We start from the raw sequence: 21,106 nt of genomic DNA, 5'->3' as shown, positions 1-21,106 counted from the left end.
TGTCACATGGAGGAATGATATTGTCGTTCCAAACCATAAAGATATGTTTGCAATGCAAATCTGAACCGAATACAAAATTTACACCCAATTCAGCTTTGCAGTTTGCATCCATTTGTTTGTAATTACGATTTGTACTCCCATCCCATGCAAAATTTATCTGTTTTGTCTCATTTGCATTGCCAATTTTGGATCTAAAAAACACATGGAAAATTTGCACCACCTTCCTCCTACCTCAATTCTCTCATATGTGGGAACCACATCATCTTGCTTCCTACCTCATTGCCAAACAAATAACCTTCCTCCTACTTCCATTCTCTTTCTCATAAAGTTGGGCTATATCATTTTACTTCTCACAAACAAATAAGACAGTCAAATTTGCAGCAAAAGTAAACCAAAATTTACACTGCCTATTTGCACTACCATGCATTTACACCAATGCAAATGAAATTTACAACGTAAACAAATTAAGCCTAAGTGAACTATTTTTTATGCAACTTGTAGATCGGTTGTCCGCGGTGACTAATTTTTGTTCATAATAATTGATATTGAAAATTGAACTGCCACAATTTTTGTCCTGCGCTGAGCCTAAGCCTGTTATGCAAAGTGACATGTGGTTGAAGCAGCACCAACAGAATTTCACCAGAGCCCTGATTAAGGTCAATAATGGTCAAGTGGTACCAAGATGACTACTGATTTGAATCAATCTGGACATTTGATCAGCCGTCTGATTCTTTGTGCTGCACAATGTTTCGGAAGCCAATAGAAAAGGATGAAGTACTCAGTTTGATGCAGGTTGGAGTGGAACTAAGTTTTTACTTGATTCAAATTTTCAGAACTCCTAAAGACAGGGAAATATGCATCCAGTTCAAGTCGTTCCAGGATTTGTTGTGACATCCGAAGGTATGAGGAGTGACCTTCAATTAGTTCTGTTACATCAACCTTTGGAAACAAAACAAAAACCATTATTCTTTGAAAGATGAAGTAGGAATTAAAGGTTAGAGTGGATGATCACAGTAATCAACCATGAAAGTGAGAAAAGCATACATTTTCTATTCCAGGAACTTCAACAGGTTGAATTCCAGCTAATCCTTGTGTAAGAAGACTGCAAGAGGAAACTGACCAATTTTATTCAACAGGAAGAACGAAGAGATAAATACAACAGGAAACAGACCAAGTTTAGTACATTAAGCAGTGTATATCATTTTATAGTTGTCTAACCTATAATTAGCATCCTAATAAATGTCACATCTACCCCAGATCCCTTGGATATGCCACAAGCTCAATACCCCATTTGATCATTGGTCCATCATCCTACTCATCTAATTGACAAAGTGTTTTATGGACCACAAACCAAAGTCAAATGACTTAGAATGGTTAAGATCATCCGATCAATGATTATTAATATGGTTACGGCCCATCCAAGAGAAGCTCCATTACTTGGATTGTTATCAAAGACATCTTAACAGAATTTTAATAACAAAACAAGACTGGTATCCAAGGCCAGATAGTTATAATAAGACATTTTATTTTTCAGTTGTGCTTAGTTTAGACGTACAAAACATTGCTTTGAGACCTACTCTGCTGAAAAAACATGTGACAAAGCTTATATTTTCTATTTCAAACATTACCTTGCACGGAAAGCAATTCCAAGCATCCAATCACTTGTGGAATAAGCATTAACAAATCTCCCAGCCACCATCTGCAGAGCATTACCAAGTCAAAAAAGAAATTCTAGAGCATTGCGTATGCAGTGGAGAAATAATTGCAGTACAAAAAGTTGAAGAGATGGTAAAGCGTTTCTAATACCCTTCGAGCAGTCTCCCAGTATTCATCTTGAATTGGAACTGGTGCCCCAAGAAGAACAACCCTTTCTACAACTGAACCTGCAGAAACATTGGAGTTGATTAAGAAATATTCAACCAATTTAATGCATAAATGCTATGGATTTTCTGGTACCTCCTTCAATTTCCATCCTAGCCAAATACTTTAGACATTTGAAAACCACACGAGCTCCAAGTGAAAACCCTATAAGTGTCACAGGTCTGAAGCAAGGATTTACAGAGCCAAGGGCTGGTAAATTAATGTATAGAAACCAAAAGGTTTCAAAGCAACAAAATATGAATTTTCTTGAATTTGGATACGACTCAGATACCTATTTCCTTGTAATCCTTTCGCTAGAACTTCAGCAAGCAGCTTTCCTGCTTTGTCTGATCTAGAAAAGGCAGAAAATAAAAACTAATAAGAAATAACTAACCGAAGAACTTTAAGTGTTACTATTACACACAATGCAGTTGACCTTAATTTCCAATGCAGCATTTCAAGCCAGAGGACTACTGTAGGACGGTAGGAGAGCTGCCTCTCCTCCCATCTAATGCAGCGTGTTATTCAGTTAACAACCATAGATTCAAACCTGTCTACTGCGATTGTCCATTTGCTATCTATAAAATCAGTAGCTGCAAGTAAGGTTGCGGGCCATGCCAATGCAGTTAAAAGTGAGCTTAGTACAGTCATCATGGCACCTTGTTTCATCAATTCCATTGCAATTCCTGAAGCAGGTAAGAATAATGTCAACAAATGACGTCACTGTGTCAACATGGAAACTGATGTAGCAATTTATGAGGTTATCCAAGCCAATTACTTGAAGCCAACCAATCCTGGATTGCGGTGCTCAATAGTATCAGATTCTTAGATTCCCACCTTAGCACATACCTATAAAATTGCAGCAGTGTTACCAGGGAGAGGGAAAATAGCATGCAGAGAAATAGAGCACATTGAAACTAATACATTCTCATTTGAATCAGTAGATCAGAATATTATTATTAATAAAAGGGGAGGGAAAATAACACAGAGAAATAAGAGAACACCGACACCCTCTCCAACAAGAGAGAGAAAGAGATAAGATATTCAGTCTCCTACCCTCGTGGTACCCTACAGCCAATCCTGTATCCAAGTTGAAATCCTTGGCACATAGAGAGAACCAAAAAAGAGAACAAGACATAACACCTTGTAAGTATCCCAAGAATGTTAGACCTCAATGGTCACAAAACAACCATAAACTCCTTCCACAAGACATTTCATTAAGGCCTCAGTTTATTTGAACCTGAGTAAATGCAGAGGAGTGCAAGTTCTGGTTACTTTTGCTTCAAATTTGAGTTTGTCATGTTTGTTTGTGAGAAATAAAATGATGTGGTCCCCACTTAATTCTCTCTCATACCAAGTGGGGACCACACCGTTTTACCTCCTATCCCTCCCAAACAGAATAATTTTATTAGAAAAGATTATTTGTTTGGGAGGGAAAATGATGTGGTCGTCACTTAATGAAAGAATTAATGTAGGAGGAAGGTGGTAAAAATTTTGCATCAGATTTTTAGGCTGCATTTGGGAAGAGTGCAAATGCTGAACTTAAAGGAATTTACACTCTAGTTCAGTTTTGCAGGCATTTGGTAAGAATGTGTCTTTGTACTGAAAATGAAAGTAAACTTTTTTTTGACACTTTTGCACTCAAAGTTGGTCAATGTAAAAAAGATAGATTCCAGTCTTGAAATTCATGTTTGTACCTATCACAACCAAATACATCTGATAAGCTGTACATATTTGCATTTGCACTCTTACCAAATGCAGCCTTAAATGCAAAATTGCAATTACAGTGAGTACAACTGAAACAAAGTGCAAAATTTTCAGCAGGTAGAAGTGCAAATCATAGTCACAAACAAATTGATGCGAAACAGAACCAGGTGCAAACTTTGTATCTGGTTCAGATTTGTACTGCCAAAAGACAGGCTAAACCCACAGTTTTCACATACATGAAAATAAGCAATGGGTCGCTTCTGCATCTACAGCTAAACCCCACAGTTTGTTGGCAGTGAGATCCAACCCCACCAAACAACATAAAGTTGAACTTTAACAGATGCAGCCTAGGCCATCTGGGTCCTTCAGATGTTAGGGGGGATCTTTAGATATATGGCTGTGGTTGAATCTTGGTGATGTTCTTGGACCCATTGGGCCAAGGGAATTCCATAATGGCAGAATTTCTAGCAGTGGATTGAGTTCTACATTGATGAAATCCATTAACATTAGCTCTTTGGTGGTGGAGGGAGACTGAAAAGTAGTTGTCTGGTTAAAGGTTAAACTGCAAAGACCCATGGCAGTACAGATATACTTCCTAAGAAATAAGAGCAAAAAAGCTGATTCCTGTTCCTGTCCCTTTCTAGGTAAAACCAAAAGCTTGCTTGTAATTCAATTCAAGGTAAATCTATTAGTTCAAAATATCCAAACGAGAAACAACACAACAAAAGTATTGTACTATCATGTAGCCGGTGTTACTCAGTTGACTGCATTACCTTGCCCATCATTTTGCACTCATTCACAAGCCACAATAGTTTGTAAGAACAAATTTTAACTAGTTTTTTCTCCTACAGTTGCAGATTGAAATTGTTGAACTTTTCAAAATAACAACAATCATGATGACAAGGAAAACAATAAGGAAGATCTTCAAAAAATTGAAACACATTTGCGTTTGATGATTTGAGTTTTCTAAATTAATGTATAAACAGAAAAGAACATAATGAAAGGGAAGAAACGCTAATCAAACTGAGCATGATAAATGTAACATGTAAGGCAACACTGAAGAGTTCGTAAATATAGTTTACCTCTCTAAGTTGAATTCTCGTCCTTCCCAAGGCCTTATAAAATCTTTCTCCTCGAAAACTAGTCCAGAAACGAAGATACCAACAGACAGGCACTGAAAATGGGAAAAGTCCATCAAAAACAGAAATCAGAAGCCATAGATCACATTTAATAAAAACTTGGTTATGGATTTAAGTGAAAAGTAACCCTTTGGAAATACCACCAACAACTGAAAGGCAAGAACAACTCACGCCTTGGTTATGATTCTTTCCAATAGCTTTGAATTCAAATTCATCAACACTTCCAATTCTTCTAGCCGTTTTATACCCAGTTAACCCAGCTCCAGCCGCTAAGTTGGACAAAGCAAGCATAAGAAGATGATATGAACGTTCCATTTGATGCAGTAATTATCTATATAAAAAGAAAAAGACAAAAGGAAAAAAGTGAAATCATGACTGTTAGAATTAGTTGACAGGGGCGTACTTGTCTTTTTCTGGTTACTATTTTCTCCCTTATATCAGTTTTACTTGTCTGGGGGCATTGTTGTAATTTGAGCTGTTCATGAATGATATTACATACTAGGTCGACAGTAGGGGGAGTTTAGTTCGACTTTCATCATCCCTTTCTCCTCTTCTACCTCTTCTCTATTTTTCTTCATTGCTTCCTTTTCTTTCCTTTAACTTCACTACACTTTTGAAGCTAGCACATGGTATCAAAGCAGTAAAGCCAACTGTCACTATTGACGTCTCTCTCTTTTGTGCCCTAGGAATAGAGAATACACTATTCTTTGTAGGAAGGGAAGAAGACACAAAAGGACTGATAGCCCCTTTGGAAAAGAGGCTTTAATGCCTCATGTTGTAGTTTTGTGAGTTGGTGGTGCTTCTCTAAGGTCCCTCTACTTGGTAGTTTGAAGAGGGCATCTTTGTGGTGTCTCGACTTGTGTGGTGATTGATCCTCAATGTGTGGTGATTTTGGTGTTTTGTTTTAAGTGAAAAAAATGCTACAGTAGGTGTATATCAGCTGTTTGACGGTTTGCTTAAGTGAAAAATCAGTAATTTCTTCTCAAACTCATGGCTTCATCAAGTGGTAATACTAAACCTAGTGTAGTTGTGCAATCAGACCTCATGAATTCAAAATTAACCACCATGAAACTTAATGGTACTAATTATATACCATAGGCTAAGTCGGTTAAGGTGTCTCTCATGTTTCTAGACATGGCCAAGGACATTTGGGACCATGCGAAGCAGTTGTATTCTGGACAAGATAATGTCACAAGAATATACCAGCTGTATTAAGATTATTTTTCCCTTCAACAGCAGGATAAAAGTGTTGAAGAATATCATCCTTCCTTAAAAAGCCTAAGGAATGAAGAGAACACCTAGATGTTAGATGGTAGTGACTATGAAGATGTGCAGGCCCAAATCTTAGATGGTAGTGACCTTCCATCCTTATTTGAGGCTTTCTCCTGCATAACGAGAGCCCGAACTCCACATAGTGATCATGTTCCATCTTTAGGGAGATCAGCCATGGTAGCTTCTAGAGAAGGTTTTACTGGGAAAGTATGTGTGGTAGAAGTGGAGGTAGTGTGAGAGGCTTTGGCCATGGACCCAAAGGTGAAGGTGGTGGTGGTAGAGAGGTAGGAGGTGCAAGAAGTGGTGGTGGTCGTAGTTCAGCTCATGAGTGCTCACATTGTGGATGAGAAGGTCACATAGTCAGCTTTTGTTATGATCTTTATGGTCCATCACCTTCTTGGGCCAACCATGCTATGGTGGAAGGTGATTTTGGGAGCCATAGTGTGACTGAAGGGGATATCTGAAGGGACAAACATAGAGGAAAGAGGGCTCGGCTGGGCATGCTGAGATGTTGAAATGAGAGAGGGAGAAGACACTGATGACATGGCTTCATGAGAGCAAAAAATGCTATATGAAAGAAGGGCTGAGAGTTCTCCATTGGGTAAGGGAGAAAACAGAGGCCATGTGACGTGGCATTGACTACTTTAGTATATAGTGTAAAAGATACTGTAAATAAGATACATGATAACATGCTACTCCCAACCAAGTCAGCCCATACTATCCCTACACCCCCCCTCAAACTAATGCCAAGGTAGAAGCATTAGTTTGTCAGCTAGGAACTTGTAGCAAGGACGCATCATAACTTTCGTGAAGATGTCAACAAGTTGAAGACCAGGCAGAACATGGGGAAGAATGATGGTTCCAACAAGGAATTGATCTCTGATGAAGTGACAATCAACCTCTATGTGTTTAATGCAATCATGAAAAGAGTGATGATTCCAACAAGGAATTGATCTCTGACATTATCTGCATGGATGGAAATAGGGGTCAGAAGCTGAATATGAAAATCACCAAGAAGAGCTCTAAGCCACATAATTTCACTACAGACAGAAGACATAGCTTGATACTCAGCCATAGTGGAGGACTTGGAGACAATTTATTGTTTCTTGCATTTCTAGAAAGTAAGAGAATCACCCATGAATACACACTAGCCAATAGTAGATTTTTAGTGTCAGGGCATCCAACCCAATTTACATCAGCATAGGCTGATAAATGTAAAGATGATAACGATGAGAAGAGTCCATGGGAGATGGTACCCCTAATGTACCAAATGATTCGAAGGACCGCGATCATATAATTTGAGCTTTGTCATGGTGAGGTGTATGAGACTACCAACAAGTGAGGCAAGCAAGGTGAAGTAAATCCATAACATACTCTTGCTGATGTACGAAATACCCTTGAGGGGAACGAGTCAATTCCAGCCCTATAAATTAGGTCAAAGGATCAAGATCTTTCATCTTAAATGAGTGACTCAAGAGATCCTTGAGGAGAGAAATGCCATCATGATCATCACTGGTATTAAGTATATCATCAATATACAGAAGAAGAGATTGATTCCTTGAGTCTACTTCAAGATGAAGAGAGAATAGTCGGAAGGACTTTGTATAAACCCATCCATCATATGTAATGATAGAATGAAATCTTTCAATCCAAGCTTGAGGTGCCTGTTTCAGTCCATAAAGAGTTTTCTTGAGGTGGAAAACCATAGTTGGATCATCACAATATCCAAGAGGCTTAAAAAAAAACTGTTTCTTTTAAGTGACCATGAAGGAAAACATTCTTACCATCTATTTGATGGATCATGGATGTCACACTGGTTAATTACTGATATAGTCAAAACCAATCAGACTGTCATCATCTTTGCAACTGGTGCAAAGGTCTCCTCATAATCTAAACTCTTGTTGGCTGAGCGAGCTTTGTATCTATCAAGACTACCACATGATTTCAGATTGATGGAATATGCCCATCTATTGCCAATGATTCAGGCATTTGAGCGTGCAGGAACAAGATCCCAAAAGGAAGTAGGTGCTTCTACCCAAAAGAAACAAATTAACGAGGTATACAACAATGTTGGATGCTTACACCCAAAAGCAAGTAGGTGCATGGGAGTCTTGCAAAAAGGTTCTCACAACACTCAATGTGTCCATTCTTCCGCTCCACCACCCCATTTTGTTGTGGGGTCCTAGAACATGATCTTTGTGATTGAATTCCTTTCTCTCTCAAGTAGGTCTGAAAGTCTCCATCGAGGTATTCCTCCCTGAGTTTGATCAAAAAACACCAATACTGGCACCAAACTGATTTTTAGCAAGAAATTGAATCTGACTTTGTCTTAAAAAATATATCCACGTCTATCTATCTATCTATCTATCTATCTATCTATCTATCTATCTATCTAAAGTGATAAGCAATCACTCGAGGGAAAAGAAACTCCCAGTGACAACCCAACTAAAGTAAAACAAAACCCAGCCAAGCCAAAAGTAGAAAACTGCTAAACAAAAGAATCTGTAAAGAAAAAGATATTTCTTGAAGAAGAAGAAGAAGAGAAAGAGAAGAGAAGAAATTCAAAAAGAAAAGAGAGCTATTATCTGGCCTCCCTCCTCACTAGCATTTATACTATTAATTAAAAAGGGTACAATGACTAATATGCCCTTATAGGGCGGCTAACACATAAAACTGCATATATAACTTAAAAGATCCACTGAAAAGGGACCCAACAAGAGTGTCGTGGTCCCCACTTCCTATCTAAGCAATAAATAAACAGAAACAACTACTAATTCTGAACAAATCTGCCCAAAACCTTTACACTCCCCCTCAAGTTGGGAGTAAATGTCACACATTCCCAACTTGCGTAGGTCATGTTCAAGCTTGTTCTAATCAACACTAGTGATCTACTCCAAAAGAAGAGACCCAATACTTGCTTGTCACCTCAGTGGTGTATTCTGTGTAAAGCAGATGGGGAGACTGGTTTTCACCTAATGGTGTCTTGCCACTTCGCGAGGTCATTGTGGGATTGGGCTTTCTCCTTATTTGGGTGCAGCTGGAATCCCCCATCAGACATGCAGGGCCTTTTCTCACCTTCCTTTTTCAGGTGGCGGTTAAAAAGGGGAAGGACAATGTGGAGAGGACTAAGGGCTACAGTATGTTGGACACTGTTGGAAGAAAGAAACTCCAGGATATTCTCAAAAACTCATAGAGGAACAGCAGATCTGAGGGCTATCATACATTTTAGGGCGGTACAGTGGCTGAAATCTTTGGAAATATTCACAGATTACACTGTGGATGACATGTTGAGGAAGTGGGGTGAAATTGCAAATTGCACGCAGACCAAGTCAATAACGAGTGTGGCTTGGACCCCCCCACCTAGTGGATTCTTGAAATTAAACTTTGATGGATGCAGTAGGGGAAACCCGGGACAATCGGGGATCAGGGGTGTTTATAGAGATGAAAATGGGGTCATCTCTGCTATGTTCTCAGGCCCAATTGGAGTGGGTGACTCCCTTAGAGCTGAGATATGTGCAGTTATGGAAGGAGCCCGAAAAGCCAAGGAATTGAACATCAAGAAACTTATAATTGAAGGGGATTCAGAGGTGGTGATAAGGTGGCTGACTAAAGATCAAAATGATTTATGGAAGTATAATAATGAGGAGAAAATTCAAATGGCTGGTGCGGGAGATGGAAGTTAAGACATGTTGGATTAGAAGATCAGCTAATTCCCTAGCTGATGGTTTAGCAAAACAAGGGGCAGAAAGGGATTCTTTGTTTTGGGCTAAGCTGTAACGTTAGTGTATTTGTATCTTTGTTTTTTCTTTTTTCATTTCTTGAAGTTCTTTGTGACTCTTGGAAGATAAGTGTGTTTGTCTTCTACTTGTAAATTTTCTACTGATGAATTAATGAAAGTGTTATTGATCAAAAAAAAAATGTTCAAGCTTGTTCTTTGCAACCCCTTTGGTGAAGACATCAGCTAACTGTAATTCAGAGGAGACATAAGGCAGACAAATTTCTCTGGTTGTCACCCTCTCCCTTATGAAGTGTCTATCAACCTCAATGTGTTTTGTCTTGTCATGCTGAACCGGATTGTGGGCAATATTGATTGCAGCTTGGTTGTCACAATATAACATCATGGGCTCCTCAGCTTTTATCCCAATCTCACTCAGCAAGGATCTAACCCAAAGTAGCTCTGAAACACTATGGGCCATAGATTTATATTCGGCCTCTGCACTTGACCTAGCCACAATTGACTATTTTTTTACTCTTCCATGAAACCAAATTTCCTCCTACAAAGGTGCAAACCCTTGATGTAGATCTCCTGTTATCTAAATAACCTGCCCAATCTGCATATACTGACTCACAACACTAACATAGGAAATGTTTGGACGTGTCATACATAAACATAATAGCCGGCCTACCATCCTTTGATATCTCCCCACATCCTTAACCAACTCACCATCTAATGTATTAATCCTATGGATTGGGTTAATAGGAGTATTAGCTGATTTAGTTCCTAGCATCCTAGTTTCTTGCAGTAAGTCCAACACATACTTCCTTTGAGAGATGAATATACCATGCTTGGATCTTGCAACCTCAATCCCTGAAAAATATTTTAGTTCACATAGATCCTTGATCTCAAACTCTTGTTGTAGTGACTTCTTGAGTGCATCAATCTCCTTCAGATCATTCCCTGTAACAACTATATCATCCACATACACAATTAGTACTGACACAAGTGCTTCTCTCCTTTTCACAAAGAGAGTATGATCGGACTGAGACTGTGTGTATACAAGTGCCCCTCTGAGCCTATCAAACCATGCCCTAGGTGACTATTTTAATCCATATAATGATTTCTTTAGCCTACAAGCTTTTCCCTCACCAACATTCTTATAAAAACCAGTTGGAATGTCCATATATACCTCCTCTTGCAAATCACCATTAAGGAATGCATTTTTAACATCAAGTTGGGAGAGAGGCCATGAATAGGTTGTTGCTAGAGACAAGAGAATTCGAACTAAAATCATCTTAGCTACTAGTGCAAAGGTCTCCAAGTAATCAATGCCATAGGTCTATGTATACCCTTTTGCAACCAACCATGCCTTGTACCTCTCTATACTGTCATTAGCCCTGTACTTCACAGTGAACACCCATCTACATCCGACTGTCTCTTTGATTATAGGAAGATCAACCATCTCCCATATCTGGTTCTTAATCAAAGCCTCCATTTCTTCTTGCATAGTTGTTCTCCACTCAGGTTTGGAGAGAGCCTCACTAACATTCTTGGGTATAGACACAGAATCTAGGGAAGAAAGGAATGTACGGTAGGAAGGTGATAGGGCATTATAGGAGAGATGGCGTGAGATGCAATGGGTTGTACATTTCTCTTTCCCTTGAAGAGTGCAATGGGAAGATCAAGGTCAAAGGGATCAATTGCGACAATAGTGTTAGGTACAGAAACATCACCATCAGGTAAAATAACAGGCTCAGACTCAAGGAAAATACCTGGAACTGTATTAGCCGAACCTGGAATCTCAGATGGACTAACGGAGAGTGGTGTCGGTTCTTCTACTGGAGCATGTGTGGAGTCAACCCTCTTCTTGCGTTGACGCTGATAACATTGTGAGGTTGTTCGTAGTGAATCAGGTAATGGGACTGGATCTGCTGGTGGTGTAACAATAGGTGGGACTGATGGATCAAAAGAAACAGGAAGAGGAATAGACTATGAGTTTTCCTCACCAAGACACACTCCCTGAGGAGAACCACGAGAAAAAGAATGTAGACTCAAAGAGAGTAACATCCATAGTGACAAACCTGTTCCCCGACACTGGATTATAACAACAATACCCCTTTTGGTTTTAATCATACCCAAGGAAGACACATTTATTGGCCTAGGATCCAACTTCCTGCGGTGAGGACTAGGAGTGATCATGGGCCGGGCTTTGCCTTTATAACAATGGGCTTAGGCTAGGCCCAAGCTCGACTCGGCCCAATCCGCAATATGGGCCTAAAAATATAAGCCTGGGCCCGACCCTACATGGGCTTAGGCCAGGTCAGGCCTAATTATTGTATATTTCAGTTCCAAAATTAAACAATTGTACTTTAATTCACTTATTATCATGGAGACTATAGTAACCTGTAAGAAACTTTAAACTTAGTATCAAGAAAAAAGCTTCTAACATAAAATAAATTAAATAATTATACCTTGTAATTTATAAGTTTCAATTGGTCATTAATATGCTAAAAATGATAATTTTAACAAACCAATTCTTCTATCAACAAAAAATCAACCTAGAACCTATAATATCTATAAAAAAATAACCATCCATTGTCATGTAATATCCACAGAACAACTTTAAACATCTCTATAAGGGGCTCCATCTTCCATTCAACTCCTACAAATAAAAAGTGAAATAAAAAAGATATTAGCAAACTAAGAAAAAATAGTTCAAATTAATGTAAATAAATAAGTAATAAAATATTGAAAATGGTTTCAATTTTACCAAAACTTGCAACCACTTTAAACTTCAGATTTATCTTCATCAATGGAGTCTTCATCACTAGAAGATTCGTCTTTTGGTGAGAGAGAGAAAGAGAGATTGGGCGCGATGGTGGTTTTGTGAAATTGGTGAGAGAGAGAGCTGAGAAGATTAGGGTTTAGTAATTTCTATATTTCATTAAATACTAAATTAGAATTTGGTAAGATCTAAGACCGTAGGATTAAAATCTTTAATCTCCTACAAATCTCTATTCTATTTAATGTATAAAACATCAATTATCAAATATTTTTAAATAACATATATACATAAAGATTTCGGGCCTGGGCTGGGCCTAAAAAATTAGGCCCAAGCTTGGCTCTAAATTTTGCGGGCCTGGGCTGGGCCTTAACAAATTTTGGGCCGGGCTGAAATGATCACCCCTAATGAGGACCAAGAATGTGAACAAAGCAAACACACCCAAAAACTCTCAAAGGCATATGAAATATCTCCCTATCAAGAAAAAGGAGATTGAATGGCACCTTACAGTTAATCAGATATACAGCTGTGAGAACTGCATCCCCCCAAAAACGAACAGGAACTGAAGCACACACCCTAAGACTTCTTGCCACCTCCAAAATGTGTCTACTTTTTCTCTCTACCACTCCATTGTGCTACAATGTATATGCACAACTACTCTGATGAATCACCCCATGTTCCAAAAAATATGTGTGGCCTAATCCTTCTCAAAGTATTCTCTAGCATTGTCTGATTTGAAAACCTTAGTCCTCACTCCAAATTGTGTTAGAACCATCTGGTAGAACTGCCACACCATAATAGGTACCTCATCACGTGATCTCATTAAATATATCCAAGAATACCGTGTGTAATCATCCACAAACAGAAGGAGATAACCACCCATGGAAGAAATATGATAAGGTCCCCATACATCAATGTGAACGATGTCAAGAGCAAAAGAACTTCTTTTGTTACTTGGTTTAAAAGAATGCCTACAATATTTTCCCAATTGACAACTTTCACACTCCAAACTATATAATTGAACAAACTTAAACAACTTTGGAAACAAAGGCCTTAATGAACTGAAAGAAAGATGACCCAAGCGATTATGCCAAAGCATAATCTGACTCTGACTCTGATCCACTACTACTATTGCTACTAACATGATGGTTTTGATGTCATGGAATCTCATCCAAAAGGTAGACTCTGCTCACCTCATGACAACTCCCAATCGTCTTCTTTGACTCTAGATCCTGCAAAACATAATTAACCGGAAGGAAATTCACTGAACAATTCAAATTTCTTGTCAAAGAACTCACAGAAAGAAGGTTAGTATGAAGTCTAGGGACATGTAAGACAGAGGATAAAGTGATGTTATCAGTCACTCTAACTGTCCCTTTCCTAGCTATGTTGCAATGGGAATGTGCAAACCATCTGCTATAGAAACTGTCTCTACCAGAGCACAATTGGTAATAACTAAAAAGGGTAGGTATATTGGCCATGTGCTCAGATGCTCCTGAGCCTATAATCCAGGGAGGTCCCTCCTTACCTGAGGTGGATGCAAAATTTGCAACTGCATATGAACTACCTATATGAGCAAAGGAAGTAGTGTGATTGGCTCCTACACTCTACTGCAATGGACTCCCATTCAGCTTGGGTAAGAGGTTCCGAAGAGTCTCGTGCAATTGCTACATTTGCATTTCCCATATTGTTCTTGACCTGAGTTGGCATGAGATGTGGGTAGAGCTTCCAACAAGTGTTTGTGATATGCTTAGTCTTCTTGCAATAGTCACACACCAAGTCCTTCTTATCCTTCCTCCTAGTTTCAGCACTCCCCCTATCTCCATTTGGCTTAGATTTGACTGTACTAATCATAGCCGACTAGTCAATCCCAGGCTGTCTCAACATGACATTCCTCCTGCTCTCCTCTGTAGAAACAAAGGCATAAACTTAAGAGAGAGTCACACTCTCTCTAGAAAGGATGTATTGCCTGGCAATATCAAATTCAAGGATCAATCTAGCCAAGAACTTAAAGACCCTATTCTTATATACCAATTTCTGATAGGTTGTTGCACCCTTCATACTCTCCCAAACCACAGTCTCTAAATGATCTATCTCCTGCCACAGTGTTTTCAGTATGGAGAAATACATGGCAAGTGGCCTATCTCCCTATTTTGTATTAATCACCTGATTCCTTAACTGATAGGCTCTAGCTACATTTTGTTTCTAGGAATAGGTTTCAGCCACTCCATCCCAAATTTCTTTTGCAGTATTAGCCCACAAAAAAATTTTACCAATGTGAGGTAACATAGAATTACACAGCTAGGACATCACCATGTAATTCTTTTGTACCCACCGGGAGGAATCTGTATCAGGTTTCTTCTCCCCAATGATGTACCCCAGTTTCTTACGAGCACCAATAGCCATCTTGGCTGATTGTGCCCATGTTACCGGTGGACTTCTGCTCAATACTCCAACTCTCCATTTCAACTTCAAACAGTACAAAAACTAAAAATAACTAGGTAGAAGGCCCCCAAGATCAAATTGATCTCACACACAAGGGTATGATAGGCCCCCAATTAACCTTACGTATGCTAGGAAGAGGAAAGGGCAGCAATCAGTTAAGGGGGGGAAATAATTGAAAACATGGGACTTACCAGCTAGGCATTTATAGAGGAAGTCAGAAGGGAATAAGAAGAGTCTTGGGGCATTTATAGCTATGTCAGTTATGAATAAGAAGAGTGTTGGGCATTTATAATTAGGCCAGCTGGGCATTTATGGGGGAGGAGTCTGTTATGCTGTCAGAAGAGTATAAGAAGGGTCTTTGGGGGATGGGGAGGGGGATGTTTTCTGGAGTGAAGAATATTTTGAGTGTTGGGAGAGCCAGTGGTCTCTCGAAGAACCGACCTACTGTTAATGTTTGCCTCTAAATGAATATCAGTTTCTCTTTATTTGAGTTCTGTAGTTCTTGCCTTGTGTCTGAGAATTGTGTGTGAACTTTTCAGGACATATCAGGGCAACATACCCTTCTGGAAGGAGAAAAGCCTATCCAAAGAGAAATCCCTCTTCTCCCACCAGAGAGAAAAGTGAGTCGATCACTCTAGAGAGCTCAAATACTCCCAGAAACCAAACCGCCCCCTATATAAAACCTAGAAAAATCCAACAAGGTCGTAAATGCATGATCTTCCTTTTGTCAAAATGTTCCTCCATAGTCCTGACACAACAAGTAATACTCTAGGACTGTTGGTAAGAAGATTTTCGTTTCAATTTGGTTTATCTAGATAGGTTGGACTGTTGGTAGACCTTCTCCATGTATTAAAAAATATCCTGTCTTATGGTCCCTCATCCGAATAGCTACGTTAGTTTCATCAAACCAAGGATAGATGAAGCTATTCTTGCATTGTCTATCTTCCACTGCTTTAACCCTTTGCTACTAGACTCATCAGGCTTGGCCACCGAACCATCCACATAACCCCAAAGTCCTTGGCCCTCAACATAAAACTAGAAGTGGAACTTCCATAGAGTATAATTCCCTCCATCAAATTTGACGAACAATAATTCCCTTTTGCCTGAAGTCATTACAGCAAGAAAACAACAAGAGCTAGTGTTATAGAAAGTTAAACTAATAGAACAAGTCTTAAATCAATCACCACAAATCTGATATAACTAAGAGAAATCAGATTTCATAAAATAAAAGCATCCCAGAAGATACAACAAAAGCAAAATGGAAGGTGAAGAGAGATGCTTTGTTCGCATTGGAAGGTGGAGAGAGAAACTTAGAATTGAGTCAAGGTTGTTTGTGCTGGATGAAATCATCACCAAAAGAGTTGTATTGAAACTCAATGAACTCTCGAAAGCAACAATTTTGTTGGAGGAGTAAAGCTACCTTATGGTTCAAAGCTTTTCTAGAAGGAGCTATCCATTCACAGAGGCAGGTGAATTGGACAGTCTCCTACAAAGAAGAAAATACCATCTATGGGCAGAGGTAAAGGAAAACAAAAATGGAGCATATGTGACACTAGTTGGGTTCTTTAGCCATGGAAGAAAAGGCTGGTGTGCTTTCCAGAAGAGAAGCAAAGCGGGGGCTGGAAACTAGTGGGGGAAGCTTTACAACATTTTTCTAGTTTTAACAGAGGACATGAGGATAATGAATGAAAGGTCAGGGGTAAGAGATGAAGCTTTAGGAAAGAGATTATAAGAGAAGGAAGCAAAGGAACAAGTCTCAGGTTCCAGGACAGGGGTACAATAGAAATCAAATATTAATGATCCTATAGACTCGCTTTGATTTTTACCATGTGAACCAAAATTATCTCTTGAAGGTATTAAAGGTGTGGGAAAGAAGGCCTTTTGAATAGGGCAAGGCTCTGCTGGATGTTGGGAACAAGGCATTGGAGACTTCAACAGATGAAACCAACAAGGGTGTAGTGTGGTGCCAATACATTGTTGGTGTCCCCTGTCAAATGAGGTCATGATTCTTGAAGGAGCTTTCACAATTAAACTATGTGGCTTGCTGTTCCATCTGTGGATAGAAGCTACATTGCACAGAGTTGCAGTGGCGTTAGGAGGATTATTAGAAGCTTTCAATACAAAAGATTTGAGTGCAGCAAGAATCAGAGTTGTTGGTGTGAAAAGGGAAGTGATTCCAACAGTCCTGCATCTGCTAATAGAAGGTTGTTGGTACAAAGTTTGGGTTGCTTTGAAAGCCGAAGCATTACTCTGGGGTGGAAGAAGGGAGGAAGAAGGTGATGTGGAAGGGTGGGTGACATGTGGCACTGAAGAGAAAATTTGTTGGTGCCACATGGTGGACACTTGGTCAAAGCATAAAGAATTTAGGTTCCCAAAGGAGGAAACCCAATCGTTCCCCATGGGGAAAGGTTTCTAATAGGTTTCCATAAACTAGAAGTTTGGGATTTATTCTATTCAAGATCAGATGGCAAGAAAGAAGACTTATGCTGAAATTGTGTTAGAAAAGGCTGTCGTGTCTAACAAGCCAAATAGACAGGCACCAAATTCAAATTTTAAGGGTGTTGAGAGGCGGGTAGGGGAGTGGGCCGGGTCAACTCAACTAGTAGTTTTAAGTGAAGGGGTTCAAGCACTCCTTGTAAGGCCTGTGACTCTTTAAAGAGTCACGTGCCTTGCTCTTTTGGACCAATAGGGGATGCTAAGAAGGGTGTATCATCGTCCCCCTCGATGGGTAAGAACTCCCACCTGATCGCTGCAATGACGATAGAGAGCCTAGTAAAGCCAGATTCCCAATCCATCAGTGTTCACCAGAAATTCTCAGGTGGCCAGACAATCAACAATCTAGCTTGGAGAATGGTAGTAGATGAAAATTCCACTAATCCTGAATGACTTAACCCAAAGTTTAACAAAGAAGATAGAGGGGAATCTGGTGCAGATAACAACTAGGAAGATGTGTAGTTTGAGGGTGATGAGGAAGTATATCAACCTTCCAGCGTAAGTAGCCTCAAATCCACTTAGGCTCAAAAGAAGCTGGGTGATGAGGATTTGGGTACCAAAGAGGTCCTTGTAGATTGTGAAATGGTTTTGCCTGTGTTTGAGAGGAAGAACTTAGACAACCCTACCTCGAGCCGAAGGATGGTACAGAACAATGGGGTTCATGTGTGCAACCTGTTGCAGACTGAAGTAGCACAAGATCCCTACCCACATGAGGCTGCTTAGACTTCACCTTCGAATGATTCCGACCAGCTTGTGCTTGCCAAGGATGTAGCTTACAAAAGTGTTGTACAGGGAGTTCCCTACTCAGTGTTTCCTTCCTCTGTTATTTGTCCACTTTCTCTTCTTAATCCAATACTAATACTGTCGGCTTTGTGTCCTCCTCTGTGGTTGCAGAGCCAACCTTAGTTCAAAAGCCTATGGATGCTGAAAATTATTTTCACCATAAAGTGTAGAATCGTCTTGGCTGTAGGGGAGTTGGGGGATGAAGGGGAGAAAGAGAAGCTACTTGTTTTGGAACCAGTTAACCTGACAAACTTGGAGTTAGGAAATGAGAGGGCAGTGGGAGAGAAGGGAGAATAGGAAATTAGAGAGAGCTCAATGGAACTAGAGGATTTGCCTAAAAAGAAGAAAAATAAAGCCACTCTAGAGAAGCCTTTAGGGGTAAAGGTATATACAAGAAAGGACAAGAGTAAGAAGAGGTAGAAGAGGGGGTGGCTTTCAAAAAAGGGTTTGGTAGTTTTGGGGCTCAAAGTTTCAGTTTTGGAATAAAGCTTTTAAGCTAGAATATGCACTGCCAGCACAACTTTTGACTCTAACCTTCGCTTCTCTATTCCTCTATTCCTCTCTTCCCTTCTCTTCTCTCTTCTTTTCTCCTCTCATTTTTTCTTATTTTAATCAAGAAAATATGGTATCAGAGAAGATATTGTGGACCAGAAGACAGATCGATCCAGTTTCTCTTCTTATTTCTTGTTGATTTCCAGTTCGATCACTGGAAAACTACATCAGATTGATCTGAGAACAGTCCTACATGTTTTCTTCCTTTTCTTGGTCGTGTACCAAGATAAAATCTTTTATTTGTGGTGGCTGAATGTTGTGAAGGTTTTGTAGCTTCCCAACACTTGCATGGATTGAGTGATCCTTTTCTGCACCCAGGTATTGGGCTGTAGATCAGGTATGATCTTTCCTTGTTGTAATAGCAGTTAGATACAATTTTTTGGTGACTGTGATGACTGTGTGGCATCTAGAATGGAGTCACTGTGAACGTAGGGCCTGTCCAATAGTAGTTTTGCCCTGTCCTGTGTCTGGAACTGCCGCATAGTCCATTGCCTTCCGGTAGTGCTGTTCTGTATAGATCAGTGTGTGGTTTGAAGTGGCTGACCTGTACAGTGCTGTCATGTGGTAGAATTGGTGGTTTTGTGGTTGTGAACAATTTTTTTCTTGCAACTGAACAATGAAGTCTAATTAGTTCACCATGTCCTCAAAGGATACAGTTATCTCTGGTGTTTCTTCTAGTCACAATGGACTGAGTGGGGGAGTGGATATGAATTTCCCCATGGCTGTTATCCCTGTAGATGGCCTTAATTTATCTAGAGTGGTCGAAGGAGATTAAACTCTATTCTATATCACTGCAAGAGGGATGATAGGATACATTAATGGGAAGGTTAAGGAACTGAAGTATGGGGGTGCTGAACATGATAAATGGGATCAATGCTTGTCTGGGAACAAGCAAAGTCCACCTATTTAGCTGCAAGCTGCATCTTCGACATGTAAACAGGGGGAGAGAAGTCTTGTAGTATAGTATTCAGATCTAACTTCAATTTGGAATGAGTCAGATCATTATTAGAAAATGGAATGGAAATGTGATGCAGATGCCAAAGCCAACAAATCTCTGGTTTCCCAACAACAGCTGCTTTCTTTCCTTTTGGGGTTGAATCCTATCTGTGAATCTATGAAGGTGCAAATCCTAGGAAGTAAAGATCTCCCTTCAGTCCAAGAAGTGTAAATACAAAAGGTGGAAACTCTTTTAAGAAGGTAATGGTTAGAAGAGGATAGAGGATAAGGATAAAATTTGGTTCACTCACTGGACTATCAATGGTCTAGGCACACTAGAGAACATAGTTTTTAAGGTGCCAAGGCGAGGCTAGGCGACAAGGGGTGCCTTGACTCCTAGACACCTAGGGAGGCGCCGAGGCATTGCCTAGGCGATGGACATTTTTATGTAAAAGAACATAGATCCTAGGGTAGTTCCCAAGGTGTACCATAACCATATTACCTTAATAATTATTCATAATAAAAGTATAAAGTTCATGTTAAAGTATAGAGAATCAACATATTCATGAGAATAAAAAGAAGGAAAAGAAAATTCAAAAAACATAGGGGCTGAACCCTTATTGTTGTTATAGGAAAATGTGTTGATTAGACAAAATTTTCAAGTTATTCCTTATTAGTTCAGGTTTTGAAATCTTTGGGGTTCAATTTCAATACAACATTTAGCAATGTGTGTGATAATTAAACCCTAACAAATAAGAAAATAATAAAAAGAAATTAGTATATAAACACACAAAATGAATATTTTAGTTTAACAATGTCTATTTTATAATTATAATCTCAAAAAATAAAGAACACAAATGCATTTTATTATAGAAAGTACAAAATTGCTTGGTGATTAGATGAGGCGAACCTCCAAGTGCACCTTGTCACCTAGGCATTGCCTTGACAACTATGCTAGAGAGACTTGTCGGGATTTTCATGGGAAGCCAAAGTGGGCTCAGGAGTTAAGTAAAAGATCAGCATCTGATCAAAATAAGAAGTTAATCTAGCAAAACCAAAAGAAGTATAATTTTGCAAATATGGCCTCACAAGAGACCACTAGCCCCACTGTACCTCAGGAACATCCTTTAGGTTCCGATCCCAAGGAAGAGATCATCAATTATTTTCGTGATCATTTCGAGTTGTATCGTATGATACTTCGTAGATGGATTCTGGTCCTACTCTCTCTACCTCTTTTGTGCCTACACTAGGTAACTTTGCCATTGCTTTCCAGTGTCATCCAATAGGACCCATACATCTAAATCTCCTTGTATAATTGACTCTAGGGCCTCGAATCACATGACTAGAATGTCCCATTTGTTTTAGGCTTATAATCTCTTCTCCAAGAAGGATAAGGTGAGATTGGCTTATGGGTGGTTT

General features: G+C 39.4%; 1 protein-coding gene across 2 annotated transcripts in view; it reads right to left on the bottom strand.

Moving 5' to 3' along the window:
• Positions 1–316: 316 nt before the first annotated feature.
• Positions 317–21,106, bottom strand: part of LOC104602033 (transmembrane and coiled-coil domain-containing protein STS1-like) — a 64,681-nt gene continuing 43,891 nt past the window's right edge. For both annotated transcript variants that reach the window (XM_019198566.2, XM_088889484.1), the window contains exons 7-16: positions 4,878–4,975; positions 4,650–4,741; positions 2,639–2,709; positions 2,411–2,546; positions 2,153–2,212; positions 1,957–2,042; positions 1,807–1,883; positions 1,629–1,699; positions 1,045–1,102; positions 317–939 (exon numbers count right to left, since the gene is read on the bottom strand). In XM_019198566.2, coding sequence (XP_019054111.1) covers positions 805–939; positions 1,045–1,102; positions 1,629–1,699; positions 1,807–1,883; positions 1,957–2,042; positions 2,153–2,212; positions 2,411–2,546; positions 2,639–2,709; positions 4,650–4,741; positions 4,878–4,975 — 884 coding nt within the window. In that variant the 3' untranslated portion in view covers positions 317–804. The remainder of the gene's footprint in view (positions 940–1,044; positions 1,103–1,628; positions 1,700–1,806; positions 1,884–1,956; positions 2,043–2,152; positions 2,213–2,410; positions 2,547–2,638; positions 2,710–4,649; positions 4,742–4,877; positions 4,976–21,106) is intronic.

Source organism: Nelumbo nucifera, chromosome 6 (genome assembly GCF_055504915.1).
Source record: "Nelumbo nucifera cultivar China Antique chromosome 6, China Antique-T2T, whole genome shotgun sequence".
Lineage (NCBI taxonomy): Eukaryota > Viridiplantae > Streptophyta > Magnoliopsida > Proteales > Nelumbonaceae > Nelumbo > Nelumbo nucifera.
The sequence above is the reverse complement of the archived record's forward strand: the minus strand, read 5'-3'. Positions and strand labels throughout refer to the sequence as shown.